This window comes from Pezoporus wallicus, unplaced genomic scaffold (genome assembly GCF_028554395.1).
Source record: "Pezoporus wallicus isolate ANWC-B61680 ecotype Strahan unplaced genomic scaffold, APGP_CSIRO_Pwel_v1 contig_8736, whole genome shotgun sequence".
NCBI lineage: Eukaryota > Metazoa > Chordata > Aves > Psittaciformes > Psittacidae > Pezoporus > Pezoporus wallicus.
In genome coordinates this window covers 166,031-180,595 of record NW_026637072.1, presented here as the reverse complement: position 1 = coordinate 180,595, position 14,565 = coordinate 166,031, and the positions used below count along the sequence as shown (strand labels likewise).

Sequence of the window (14,565 nt, the reverse complement as noted above, 5' to 3'; positions counted from 1 at the left end):
GTTGTGTCCCCAATTCTACAGTCACTGGGCATTTTATAGTAATTTCAGAAGAAAAATCTGGTTTTTTAGCATTTTACATTGTGTTAGTTTAAAAAGTTGATACTTTACAAATTTGGCAACCTGCAATTCATTAGAGTTTTGCCTGGTCACCCATTTAAACATCTGTTTAACTTCTGCATTAGCACAACTAATATCTTACTTATTTATTTATGTATTTTTAGAAAGACTCTCACAGTTTTGTTTGCAGAAAATAGTTTTGTTTATGATTTTAAATTCACTTCCTAGGACTGCAAAGCTGAAGCAAACAGTCCCATTAAGTGGATGAGCAAACTCGGCTTGTTGTGGCACCATGGCAGTGGACAGTGCTCAGTTCATGGATGCATAGAAAGATGCTACTTCAGCCTTCTGTCACACATCCCTTTGGCCATAGCCTTCTCCACGCAAAGCTTGGTCTGTGCCCTCCTCCCATCTCCCAGCTGATCAGCTGTATAGTCTGTGTCTGTTCTGTGACTCCAGTGACTCCTGGAAGGGAATTGCCCATGGACAGACGGTTGCATGAGCCATGGTGTGAGTGCTTGCACACAGGCCGTTGATGATGCTGTGTAAATTCCCATGTGCAGAAGCTCAATGCATGGGTCAGGGAAGCCCTCCCCAACAGGCAGCTGGGAACTGTTTTGGTGTTCTGTGTGCTGTCCTGGAGGTTTCACAGCTTGGGGAGCTCTGGCCTAGTGCTGGAACTGTGGGAAATGGGTAGTGAAACCCCTTGGTGCTGGCCACTCACAGGAAAGTACTGCTAGAGCTCAGCTAGTCCTGACATGGGCATCTTGCCCTGGGATGGGGCTGCTGTGTTTGTGTCCCTCCTGAGGAGTGCTTCAACCTGTTCTTAGTAATTTCAGTCGGTAGATTCGGTGACTTCTGCAGGCGATGTGTACGTAAGCTGTGGAGATGTGTAGATCCCAAGGCGGGACGGAGAAATGCACAGGCCCTCGGAAACAGAACAGCCTTTGCCAAGCGACATCCTCCATCCAGGGCTCTGCAGGAGCCCGGCACCTCGGCGGGTGGGGAAGGGCGGCGGGGGGGGAGCCCGGGCCGGTCCCAAGGCGGGATTTCCCGTCGGTGCGCCGGTGCGGCCGCCAGCCGCAGCTCACCTGACCGCCACACGGGTGTGCTCCCGCCATACCGCACGGCGGCTGCCGGACCCGGGACCCGTGCCGCCGCCGGGCCGCCCCGGAGAGCCGCGCCGGGGGTCCGCGGCCGTGCCGCCTCGCCGGGAGGCTGAGCTGGCCAGGGTACTGACCCGGCACGGCCCGGGTCCTCTCGGGGCAGAGCTCGCCGTTTGCCGTCTTGGGAAGCCATGTAGCATCCTCTGGGGCTCCTGCATCTGGAGTTCTTCTTTCGCACTTCTGGCAGCAGCTGCTTGGTGCTTGGTTTCGTGTTTTGCTGGGTAGTTTAACTTCTATTTCATTTATTTATGTATTTATTTATTTTCCACTGATGTTTGGAAAGGCTGTGAGTGTCCTCCTGAAGTTCCTTCTCGAGAGGCTGCTCTGTCATAGAATGTTTTGAGTTGGAAAGGACCTTAAGACCATATAGTTCCAAGCCGCTTGCCATGGGCAGGGACACCTTCCACTAGACCAGGTTGCTCAAGATCCCATCCAGCCTGGCCTTGATCACTGCCAGAGGTGGAGCATTCAAAGCTTCCCTGGGCAGCCCGTTCCAGTGCCTCACCACTCTCACAGTAAAGAATTTCTTTCTGATACCCAACTTAAATCTCCCCTGTTTAAGTTTGAAGCTCCTCCTGTCCAGTGCCTCCTGGGTACCCTCCTCCTTGAATGCCTTGTGTCTTTCTCTTTTTCTGTCTCATCCTTCCAAGATTTGAGGGCTGCAGGCTCCTTGCTGGCTGTTTCCCCCAGGTTACTCTTGCTGAGATTTCCCCCAAGCCTCCAGAAGCTGTGGCTTGCCACCCCTATTCCCTTGGTGCTGCTGGCTCAGAAGAGTGGTGCAGAGGTGCTCTTGTCTCCTCCCCTGCGTGGAATACAGCTGGGTAGGATCTGGATGACGAGGCACTGAGTTCTTTGGGGAGCTCCATATCCCAGACATATTCCCACTGTTATGCTATAATGAATGTGGAGTCCACCTCAATTTTTAGATTTTGGGCAAGTTTCTTGTGTCCATCAATCTAAGTCAGGACCTTGCATGTGTTGCTTCTGCTTCCTGAATGTCTGCAGTGGCAGCTCTCTGAGGACCCCCTGAAGCTGACTGCCAGAGAGTGCCCCACTTTCTGTGCCTTCTCCCAGACTTTCCCAGGGATTTGTATTAATGTCACTTGACTTCCTTGTGCTAATTCCTATCACAGCAACTCCATCACCTAAGGACAGGACTCCAAATACTGCTTCTGATCCTCACTCCTGTATGAGGTTCCCTGGCCTACCCTTTGTTCCCAGACACAGCTGACAGGGCACACAGGCACACCTGTGTGTTCGTTGTGAACTGTGGTCCCTGAAGATGGAGGTAGGGATGTCACACAGGACCTGCTGCCACATCCCCTTGCACTCTCCAAGGTGCTGTCCTGGCCCCTGACAAGGAGGGCAGAGACCCTCGTCCCAGGCCAATGGTTCCTTCACATTAGCCCTGGTTTAAGTTTTGGGAGCCTTCCATCCCTTTCAGGAAACAAACTTGGTTTGACCCAGCCTGGACTCCTTTCTAGTAGTCTGAAGATAGTTGGAGACATTGTATTGGCCGTCTAGTTTCAAACCTCTCTGCCTCTCAAGTCTTCTCCTTCAGGGCCTCCTTGATGTGTTTTGCTCCATTTTGCATTGGGGGTGGGAGGGTGTACAACTGTTGCATTCAGTTTTGTTGAAAAGGAAGTCCATCACCACGAAGGTGAATGACCATTCATGAGCCCCAGGTGATACCAGTAGCTGTAGCAATAGCCTTTGTGATGTGGGAGAGTGATAATGTTATGTTTCTCAGTCTTCAGCTGTCCAATATTTCATATAACAGGGGTTCAAGATTGTATCATTCATTAGTTGGGCAAAGTTTGGGTAAGACCAAATTTTACTCAGTGTTTGCATAAGGCATTGTGCACCAAAACCACATGGCTCTATATGTGTGTACTCATTCTGCAAAGGAACATTATCCCTTCCTCTTGCTCCATCTCATCTCTCCAAATCGAAGCCCCTGTGGTAGATGTGGAAACACTGAGCTGTATTTTCATGCTAGTGGGATGCTTCCCTGTCTCCACTCCTGAGTGTACTAGCTGTGCATGGCAGACAGAACTTGTGTCCCAAACTACAGACCACAGGTGCTTTAATGATAATGCTGTTCTGAGTAGTCTTTTTTAGGCAGGCTTTAGAGAAGCTGTGTTAATCCCAGACTACACAGTGAAGAGACAGAGCACAGCCTGGGCAAGACAAGCGTAGTGATTCTAGGATGAGGCTCAGAGACAGGAAGATGATGTGACTTCCAGCCCTCCATCCCATGTTTGGAGGGTGTTCCTTGCCAGCCCAAGACATAGCACAGCTAAGCTTAACCTGAGGTTTGACACCTTGAAAGAAAGGAGCATGACTATTGGAAATAAATGTGTTGTTCCTTGTTTGCGTGACAATAGTGGAGCCGGAGGGTGTATGTGGAGCAAGATGTGACTCTTCTGACAAGAAGCTCCTTCTGAAACCTCTCACTAGATGGGAAATAAACCAAGCAAAGCGCAACCTCATGATGCAGAGGGTGACCTCATGCAGTGTGGTGGAAGAACTCCAACTTCCACCCTTCCTTATCAGGGCTGGCCGCCCAAAGTTTTCTAGGAGTTAGAGACAGCATATGGTGCTTGTGGAGCTGAGCATGTTACAGAGCTTATTAAACTCAGAAAGGGACCTTGCAAGGACTGCTTTGCACCACTCGTCTTCTCTTTAGACTGAACACATCTTACTAATTCTTGTCTGCCCTACTACTCCCATCTTCCCATTTCTCCACAGATGAGTAGTTCTAGGAGATGGAATCTCATATTCCTATTTCACAATGTGACTTCTGAAATGCAGCTATGAGGAGAAAACAATTGTTAAATAATCCTCCTGTCTTGTGAATTGAATGTCAGGAGTGAGAAGGATACAGACACCTGTTTAGAGTTAAAAGTCCTGCTGACATACTCTAGCTGTGATATCTGCAGTGAGAATAAACAAGGCGAGAACAAGGCTTCTTCATCACCTCTTTGACAGGCAAGGGTAAATGGAAGCCGGGGTCGCCAGAATGGGATTTGGTCTTTTCTCATTATTTACTGTCAAACTCACCAGTAACAGGGTTGTAATATAAATGTTAGGAGACTTTTGCACCCTCCTGCAAGGGAGGAGTCACCATTGTAAGAGATAACTGCTAGGCAGGTGAAGGATGGAAGGGCCAGTAGGTCATGTGAACATATTGAAGTCAATGACTTGAGCTTTCTGTGGGAGAAAAGGAGACTTGAACAGAGGAGGTTCATTGGACAGGTGGATCCAGAGGTTTTGGACCCCTCTTTTGGGTTGCTCGTGCTGGGTGATGGTTGTGTGGCTGTCATGTTGGCTGGTGCTGATCCAAGCGTCTGGTGAAAATGGAAGCTGAGGTTTGGCCATCTCCCTTTTTTCTTTCCCTTTTGCTGTAGACATTGTTCGCAGCGACATTGCCCTGGATAAGCAGAAAGGCTGTAAGATCGCCCAGCATCCTGACATAATGTTGGAACTACAGAGGGAAAAGGCAGCTCAGATGCACTTGGTTTTGTTAAAGGAGCAGTTTTCAAACACATACAGCAACCTCACATTAACAGGTAAGGCTGCAAGACCAGCTCTGGAACCAGGAGCTGGGCTAGTTCTTCTAACTCATAGGTGTGTTAAAACCCTCGGGTGCTTCACCTCTGTATGAATCAGCATCTCTCTGGCTGCTCCTGTTTCCTATAAAGATTACTGGGTGCTGGGAGGGAAAGGACCTGCAGGGGCTTGTGGTGGACTCATAAGGCCTCTGTGGCTGGCACTCACACAGACACTCCAGATTTGGTGCCCCTGGACAGAATGTTTTCTACGGTCTGACCTAAGCAGAATACCACAGCACGTGAAGTGCCGGAGAAATCTCCCTGCTAACTGTTCACGTCGATGGGGCTGCAGCAATTACTAAATTTGGAGTCCTTTAAGCTGCAGCTGATTTTTTTTTTCCTTTCCAGAGCATGCACTTTGTGTGAACCCAGTAAATATTAAAGAGCAAATATAAAGGGATAATGGCCCAGACAGAGATGAGAGGATACTCTTTTCCTGGCAACTGTTTGTATTATCCAGGGAAGAGAATCTAAAAGGATGGAGGAGGCTGCCACATTTTGGATACACATTTAATGGTGGTTGTAAAGGACTGATGTCTTCAGGCAGTAAGTGGGCAGAAGGATGGGATCCCAGCAGCCAGCAGTGTCCTTTCATAGCTGTTCGCCTTATCACTACAGCTGGATGAGCCGCAGACGATGGGAAGGAGGAAGAGACTAATAAATCAAACAAGATCCCTTTCTCCTCTTGCCGGGTCCCTTTCCTGTGAAGGGCAGGGAGGCATCTGACTTTTATGTGAGGGAAGGCCCCATGCTCTGGCTGGGGAGGAGATGGCAAGCCCTCCCCTGCCACTGGGCTGGGAGAGGTGAGTGAGTACTGTGCATCCTGCCCTCCCCCCCAGCTCCCCCCCCCCCCGCCATCCCTAATTCAGTGCCCTGAAGCCAGCATGGGTCTGCATCCTCACCAGTGCAGCAGTGAGCTCTGGCTGTCCTGGGGACACCATCGGTGCTGGACCTCTTGGGGACCCTGCAGAGGTGGGATGGCAGTACCAGGGCTGGGAATGGGCTCAGCCCAGAGAAATGGTGGGCATCAGGGCCACGAGTATGGCTGAATCACTTCATTCCAGAAGGCACAGCATTTAAATGGGATCCTCAGAGCCGTTTCTCATTCTCTGTAACGTAATCCACTTGGCTGTTTATTCCCAGTACAACTGCTGGAATCAACATTGTCAGCTTTTCCCCTGACAACTTGCTTACTTTCCACTAAACAAACTTCCCTCGAGAAGAGAAGCTGCTCTCCCCTATCCTCCTTCCCTCATGGCTTCAAAAGCTCTCTGGCATTGCTCACATTTTTTTACAGAACCTGCAGAGCAGAGGTGCTACCTGGTTATCAGCTCAGCTCTTAGCCTTTCCAAGTGTGTTTACATGATAGTTCAGAAGGTTTTAGCTCTAACTCTCCAGTGGGGAGAGAGCAATTTCACTGGAATATTACCCAAAGAACTATTTTAATGTCCTTTAACTCTCTTTGAATGTGTGCAGAGCAATTTCATAATTGTTATGAAGTTTAATCTTTTATTTCATAGACATAGTCTGAGAACATGGGCTCTAGACAGCTAAGCATAATATTTAACTGGAACTCTACTAACTTGTGTAAATATTTCCCTTCTCCGTGATGGATCTGGTGTTTGGGGTGGGCAGAGGGGGTTGTACATCTGTTGCAGAAGGGCATTCCTTACCTTCAAGATTCAATCAGGCAGAGTTTGCTTGAGGACTTCTTTTGGTTCTGCACAGTCCTTCTGTACAGTGCTGCAGGGAGTCCCCAGGTTGCAAGGTGAGGTGCAGGAGCAAGGATTCAGACCTGGTTGAGGGAGGGATGGTGAAGAACTCAGTCTGTAGGGATAGATAATCTGGGGGATCCCTGAGAAGAGGGTTTCCTTCTGGAGGTCTGTATCCAGGAATCACTTGGTCTCATGTAGTACAGGTACTGTGGATGACCTGCAGCACTTTGTGTCCAACCTAGACTGGAGCAATGATTATTCAACCCCACACCTCTGTGTAAGAGGAGCACCTCCTTCTGCTGGTTCCTGCAGCGCTTTAATTGTACCAAAGAAATGCAAATGGAGTTCCTTGCCCAAAATCATGTAATAATAAAGGTGCTTTATGGTGGAATAGCTACTCTAGAAGTGTTTGGGAGTAGGGGTACCACTGTGAAAAATCTTTATTTCCCTGCTACCGCCACTACCACTGTAGTGATTTGGTTTAAAAGACCCTTCTCTTCCTCCTCCTACCAGATGTTACGGTTATATGAACAACTTGAAAGAGCCTCCTTGAAAGTTCAGGCCTCCCACACTGCTTGCAAATGTGGGCAAGTGATACTGCCATCAAACTTCCACGCAGAATCCTCATGGCTTTAAGAATGACAGCTCTTAAGAGTGCAGAGTGTGTGATTCTGCAGTCCCTATGGCACTGGTGTAAATTAGGGGCTTTTTCAAATCTGTTCACCAGTTGCACATGTCTCCCAGTGTGCTCCTTATCTCAGCGATCAGGCGGGCTTGTGGTTTTGCACAGGGATTTAAGCTGCTCCCAGCAGCAGGTACCTCCAAGGTAAGAGGGTGTCTTAAAATGAAATGTGTTTTTTTTTGTGCTAAGACACAACTGAGACTGAGTGAAACCAGGCAGTCTTTCTGGCTCTCGTTCCTCCCAGAACACATGTTAGACTCTGGCTTAGGCCACTTTGGTTTCTCCAGGCAAGTATGAGCTTTCCTCGGCTCCTGTCTGCAGGCTTCTCTTGCATCTTGCATTTGCTTTCTGTACGTGATCTTTCTAGGCTTACCAAGCCTGTCTCACTGAGATGAGTGATAGTCTTTGATCTGTGACAGTACTATTTAAATGCTGTATAACATTTTGAGGCTTATTAATCTTTGCTGTTTCTCCCTTGCTGCTTGGAGATAGGTATCTCATTTCACAGATCATCATCTCTGATGCTCTCTGTAGTAGAGCAGGGATAGAGTACATAGCATTTCCTGCTCTCCACTGGGAACTGGCTCTCTCAGCTCAGCCTATAGTGGGATAGGGAAGGAGGAGGAGAACTCTTTCCCTAGAAACACTTCTTTGCTCCTTCCCAGTCAAGTTAGGTACTGCAAGCAGTGATTCTTCTGTGGCTTATGTTTGCTGGAGTAAAAGAGGCAATCATCACAGCAGGCGCCCTCCTTTGTAGCCCTCAGGAGAAATGTCCAGGTGACAGGAAGGTGATTTTGGAGCCCTGGAGCTGAGGGGTGAATGCGCGGTGCTGGGCTGGCAGCAGGTGAGGTGTGAGGAACTGCCCGGGGCAGTGGAGACACAATGTTTTAGGGAGTGAGCCTGCGGGGAGTGCAGCAGCAGCAGGCAGAGCTTTGATGGGTTGAATCTGGATCCCTCCATCTTCGGTGCCAGTTTGGGCTGGGTTAATGTACTGCATTTGTACTTCAAGAGACAGGATACCCGCAGGTTTCTGCACTGTAATTAACTAAAGCCGGTTAAGGCAAATGGAAGAGGGAATTGGTCAGCTCAATAGACATATGCGAAAAACTCTCCCCTTCCCCCGTATTTACATGAAGTGTTAAGTGTAACTGAGCTTCCCAGGATACGAGTATGAACCATACATTTCCCTCTAGGAGTTCCTATCCTGAGGAAACAAATAGTGCCCCACTTACTCTGAACAATGGAGAAACATCCCTTCTTTCTGCTCTACCTTCTGCCTGAAGCTATAATTCAGGATTACTTCACTGCATCAGGAGACTAGTGATGACGGCTCTCCAGGCCCTTTTATCACACAGCATTTGCACTGAAAAGCTGGTGAGGCAACTGCAGGGTATGTGATGGGAACCCTCCATCCTGTCATATTATGAGACACAGCCTCTAAAAGCAGTGGTTAAGGGAGGAGACCTTCCCCGCAGAGTACATGATGCTCCCATTTGATCCTCTGTGTTCTCACCCTGTTGGGAGTGTTAGCAGGGGGTTTCTTCCAGATGCAATCCAAGCGACTTGGGGGAATTAAAATCAGGTGGGATTTGCAAGGAGCAGAGCTGAGAGCTGACGGAGTGCATTTCACTGTCTGTGTCCAGCATTGCAATGAGGTGATTTCTACTGACATCCCACTGTCTCTGTTAAGATCATTAGATAACTCTGCCATAACAGCAGCTGTGAGCTCTGTCTGAGGCTTTCCTTGGAAAAGTCTACTCTTGGAGATGCTAGCAGCCAGGCAGAGACCCTCTTCATCCAGGGTAAGTGGTATGGGTGCCTGAGGTGGTGGTTACAGAGCACACCAGCTCTTCCCAAGTGAGAATGCATTAATGGTGGGATGAGTGGAGCAAAGCAGGGTGTGGGGGAGCAGTGTGTGTGGCTACTGTAGAGCAACCATGTGTGGGGCAGCACAAAGCAGGGATGAGGGCAATTGTGTCTGCATGATAGGCTTACAAGATGCTGCCCCACAGAAATAGGTTTTTCTTCTCTCCTCAGATACAGTGGGAGCCACAGTTGTGCTTGTTCCTGAGCAGAGAATCACACAGCTCAGGTCAGGCACCTGTGACATTTGTGTTTCCTGCACTTGTGAGCCTCCCCAAGTGGTTTTGTGATTCCTGCTGAATGCTGTGACTCTGGCAGATGGTGGTCCTGGAGCAGGACACATCAATGGGGCCTGGGACCTGGCCCATCGGGCACTGGGTCAGGAGGGGACTGTGATTCAGTGCTGCCCTCACAATGTGCAGAGAGCAGAGCACGGGACTGGGTGTGCCTTGGGTGCTGGGCTGAGGGGTAGAAAGCCTGCTTTCTAAACTTGCTGTTGCTGGAGTTTTACCCAGAGATACGGTTTTATCTCCAGTTACAGCCAACTCTATGGGGCTGGAGGGGGAAGGACCTTGTGAGATGGGACCTGGGAAGGTTGTTGCAGAGGTAAGTGCAGCCTCCTTGCCTTTTTGGCAGCTTGTTCGGGATCAGCAACCTAAACGTCCTGTGCTCTGTACAGCAGTGTCCTGGGTTCAGCAGTAGCAGTCATTTTCCCTCTGGATGGGAAGGGTGTTGTGACGGGTGGAATAAAGAGGGAATTTAACCTGCCTGGGCTGAAATTGTGCCTGGGATGCGTTTCACACATTCAGAAGCAAGGAAAAGGGGACAGGGATGGGAGTTGTGGCACTCTGAGGGGAACGGACTGGAGGAGCGGGTCAAAGTCACGGACCTCCCAGTTCAGAGTAGGGGGAGGGAAAGAAGGGGGGGAGTGAGTGAACAAGTTACCTGACTGGGTTTAAACCACGACAAGCAGTGATAAGTATCATAGGTGTTTTACTGGGTGCTGCTCTGGGGTGGTCTGCACTGTGCTTGCTCTCCAGCTTTCCTTCAAGGAGAGTGCTCTCTGGGGCTGTGTAACAGGCCTGTGAGTGGCTTTTGGATCAGGCTGTCTGCCTTTCTATCCATCGTACCCCTTATGTTATACACGTTATCTACAGCATTGTGCAAAATAGATCTGAAAAGGACCTCAAGAGGGCATCTTCTAGCCTTTTCCATGACAAATCAGCTGTACCTGGTCTCTGCTTGGGAAAAGGTGTATAAGGAGAGGCTATATCTTTTATTTGACCAGCTGATACAGTTGGAAAAACAGACTTTGGGGGGCTCAAACCATTTGTCAGGGCTGAAGGAGAAAAAGCCGCGTTTAAAGTTAAATACACAGTGAAAATGACTTCCCCGAGTTTGTCTCCTCAATTAGCACAACAGGGGGACAGGTGGAGGAGTTGTGTCAGGAAGGGGAAGAGAATAACGTCATCAGCTCCTATGGGGAAAAAGAGGGGGGGGTGAGAATCATGGTGAAACACTTGGGGGGCTCCTGGGAGGAAAGGACCAGGAAAATTGTAATATGTCATTAAACCAGTATCTGTACTGAACCTGTGGTTAATGAGGATGGTTTGCAAGTGTCTTGTGAGACCTCGGGATCAGAACTGAGGAGATGGTGCTGGGAAAAGTAAAGGGTGGAAAACAATCTCTTGTAACTGAGTGGTTTTGTGCCATTATCAGTTGCTCATATGAGTTCATTCTCAAGTAAAGTGCATGTTTGTTTTTACCACACAGTGTTCTGAGGGTGTTTGTTGCCTAGCTGCAACATGTTGTGTTCCTGGGCATGTCTGTGTGAAGCCAGCAGGTTGTGGGGGCTCAGCAGCCAGATATTGGCATTGCCTGGGTTGTGGGAGCACTGATTCAGATGATGTGGCTTTATCCTTGTTCTTAAACCTCCTGTGGTGGGAGTGACTTACCTTCCTTGAGCAATCAGCCCTAGGGCATAATTATCTATATCATTACGGAGTTGGTGTTTTTAAAATCTCTTGCTTCAATTTAAGCCCATTAAGGCATGTCCTCTCCCGGTGGACATGGAGAGCAGCTTGCAGCACTCCTTTCCTCCTTGCAGAAATCTTTTACATACTTGAGGCTTGTTATCATGTTTCCCTGAAGACTTTTGTTCTCCACGCTGAACAACTGCCTTTCGTTTTCTCTTTCCCGATGGCCATGTTATTTTCAAGTTGAATGACACATGCGTGGTTGATTCTGCCTCTTGAGGTCCCTTTCAGTCCTCTTTAAAATCGTTTGTGGTTGTGTGTTTTGTTGGGGTCCCTTGGGCTCTCTCCACTTGGTCTGGGCTGTTTTTGAAGCACGTTGCCTTGAAACGAGCCCAGTATTGTAGCTGAGGCCCTTCTTCACTGAGAAGAGCAGCAGGGTTATTTCATGTGCCTTGTGTGTGACAGTCCTGTCTCTATGCCCCTATATAATCATGGAGTTTTTGGTTCAGTTTTGCTTGCTCATGCCTGCGCCTTTCTGTGCTGTTTCCCAGCCAGCTGTGTATTCCCCATATGGAATTTCATCTACACTATATTTTCCCAATTTTTTAATTAAAATCTTATATGAAACTGCAGGTAAAGCCTTGTGAAAGTAAACGTATAGAACATCTGTTCCCTGTGCCTCACATTTTGCTCTGCCAAAGAGAAGGCAGGTTACCTTCACATGGCAGGGCTGTTGCTTCCAGCCCTTCCTTGCAGATGGATTGTTCGAAGATTTGTTTCACAATTTTTCCAGGAATTGGAGTTCTGTTGACTGTCCTGCAATTTCCTCGATTTTCCAACCTGTTGAATATAGCTGCTATATTTGCCTTTATCCGGTATTTGGAAACCTCATTTGTCTTCCAGAAATTCCCAGAGATAGTTTCTGACAGACCTCAGCCCATTTGAAAATATTGAACTTCAGTAATTTTCGTTCTGCTCATGTGCTACTATACTTAGATTTCTATTCTGCTGTTTTAATTGCATTAACTTTGTGGTCTTTGTTATCCTTTTTCCTCAAGTCTGAACCAACAAAAGCATTGAACTTTTCAGCTTTAACTCTGCGAGTTGTTGGCTATTGTGAAACTCTGTCCCAGTTTATACCTCTTTGCTTCCTGAGACAGCTGTGAGCCAAACCCTGGGGATCCCCTGCCTTCTCTTACCCTAATTAGTAGTTTTACAACTCGTTGTGTGCTGACAGCATGTGTGTGTGTGTGAGAGAGGTCATGAAGGTGAATCTCTTTTTCAGGTGACACTCTCTAGTCTGTTAAGCAACACTTTGGCTTTCTCATTATCTGATTTGGTTATTGCTTTTGGAGCTGTGGGGAACATGGCTTCTTAAGAAAGTTCAGTATTTATTGAATTCAATTTACTGTCTGATTTAAGTAGCCTCACAAGAGAATATACTTTACAAACTGTGTATCTTTAAATAAGCAATTATATGTACATTGTAATATATAACGTCATTACCAGAACCAGCCAGTTCTGGGTACTGTGTAGAGAATAAAGAAAACACATAAACCTAACAGAAAACAGATTTTGGTGGAAGGGGGGAGGGTTGACATGCACTAACAGCTTTGGAAGGACTTGTGGCATGTTGAGTGGCATAAACCAATCTATTAACCTTTTCTCCCTGCTCAGGAGGTGATGAACTCTTTGCTCTGCCTCTTCCCACTGATGAAGTTATCAAATGTCTGCTCTTTACCACCGCTGATCCCTACTGAGAGCAGTTTCTGTTGAACACTTGGCTCTTTTGCTCTGTCCCTCTTTCCTAGTGCTGTTCCTTTGTACTCATCCACATCAGCCTGATGGAGTTTCCATTTCTCCTCCGTGTGCTGCAAGCCGTGGAGGAGCCTGTGGTTTACCCTTGTCGTACCCCCACGCTTACCTTCACTTATCTTGTTGTGTGTTTACAAAACACCATCTTTCCTGAACTCCCTTTTTATTCTGGATGAAATCTCACTTGCCAGCCCTCCGAGTTCACTGAACTCTCAGTCCTTAGAGCACTGTTTTTACTCTGCTATTTCCCCCTTTATTCCTAACAAATACACTCTTTTGGGTCTCCCTTGCCCATGGTGCTTCCCCCCTCATGGTTTTTCCTGGTTTTTCTCCATTGATGGGAACCAAACTTTGAGGAGCCTCCTTCCTAGTTTTGTTCCTGTCTTCTTTCACAACTTTTTTTCTTGGTGCATTCCAGGAACTTGATGCAAGGCTGTGTCTGATGTCTTCCTTTCCCAGCAAATGTGTGGGCAGTTAAAGGTCCCTAATTACCAGCGGGTTCTGTGCTTCAGATGCTCCCAATAAGCCCATGCTTCTGATCTCCCTGATTTTGTAGCCTAAAGCAGACCCCCAGTGTGCCAGTGTCTGGGCTCCTTCCACTCTTATGTTACACAGAGGTTTTAATACCTGCACTTTATACTACTGAATTTCACCTCCTGCTTTTATGTCGGGCCCCAAGATCGTCCAGACCTTCTTGTGTGCTGTTTCTCATCCTCTGCTGTGCTGATAACTTTCCTCTTTTGTCAGCATCATGTTTAATTCTGACACCCAACTCCTGCAGCTTGCTTTGCCTCTCACCATCAGGTGAGCAACTCCCTCTCTCCCCATGCCATGTGATGCCTACAAGCAGCAGTCAAATCTTGTGGATTTTCCTCTTCCATAAGCTGAATAGATTTGGCTCCTTAAAGCCTCACTTTGCCGAAGTCCCGCCATAGCTCCTCCTTTGTCCCATGGCTGTGCAGGACAGACATTTTCCATCCTGGAGATATGAGCTCTATACTGTTTTCCCGTACGTGAATTATCTTGCGCTTGGCTGAATTAGAGCACGCTTGGTTGGCCGGTGGCCATTTAACTGAACAAACTGGATCACAGGGTAAATGGGGGCTGCTTTGTTATTTACTAACCTATGTTTGTGCTATCTGCAAGCTGCCTCTAAGGATCTTGTATTTATATTTATCTAAATGATTGGTAAAAACATTGCATCCTGTGGGATGGGAAGCAGGCGATGGATACGTTTTTGTCTCATCAGCCACTTCTATCCATCTAGTTATGCCAAGTTATTTCTCTTAGCGCAAGTTCTTAAATCAAGCCGTAACATCAGTTAGACAGGGCTTGATTCTGTACAACATATGTTGGCTGGTAATTAGCTGAAACATGAATATAATGAATTACTGGTAGAATCTCATATTGGCTTTTAATTACTCCGTCTAGGTCTGCTGTCAGGCTGACTGGTTGTTGCTCCCTAGGTCAGCTAGTCCTGCTGAAGCACAGGCGTGGGGTTAGGGCTCTCCTACCCTTCTAGAATTACTTGGCATTCCAAGATTTATTAAAAATTAGCATCAGTGGGTCAGAGATCTCCTTAGCACACTTGGAGGTGCAAATTACCCAGGGTGGGTGATTTAACAGTGTTTATCTAAAGCAGATGTTATCTAATACACCTCTTGATCATTAGGAAAC

The 14,565-nt window shown here is 47.7% G+C and overlaps 1 protein-coding gene across 2 annotated transcripts in view; it reads left to right on the top strand.

The window, feature by feature from the left end:
• The window catches only part of HPSE2 (heparanase 2 (inactive)), a 110,224-nt gene that overhangs the window by 8,143 nt on the left and 87,516 nt on the right, over positions 1-14,565 (top strand). The window contains exon 3 of one of the 2 annotated variants that reach the window (XM_057403114.1): positions 4,634-4,795. The exons of the other annotated variant lie outside the window; for it this stretch is intronic. Within the exon in view, the coding sequence (XP_057259097.1) occupies positions 4,634-4,795 (162 nt within the window). The remainder of the gene's footprint in view (positions 1-4,633; positions 4,796-14,565) is intronic. 2 annotated transcript variants of the gene reach the window in all.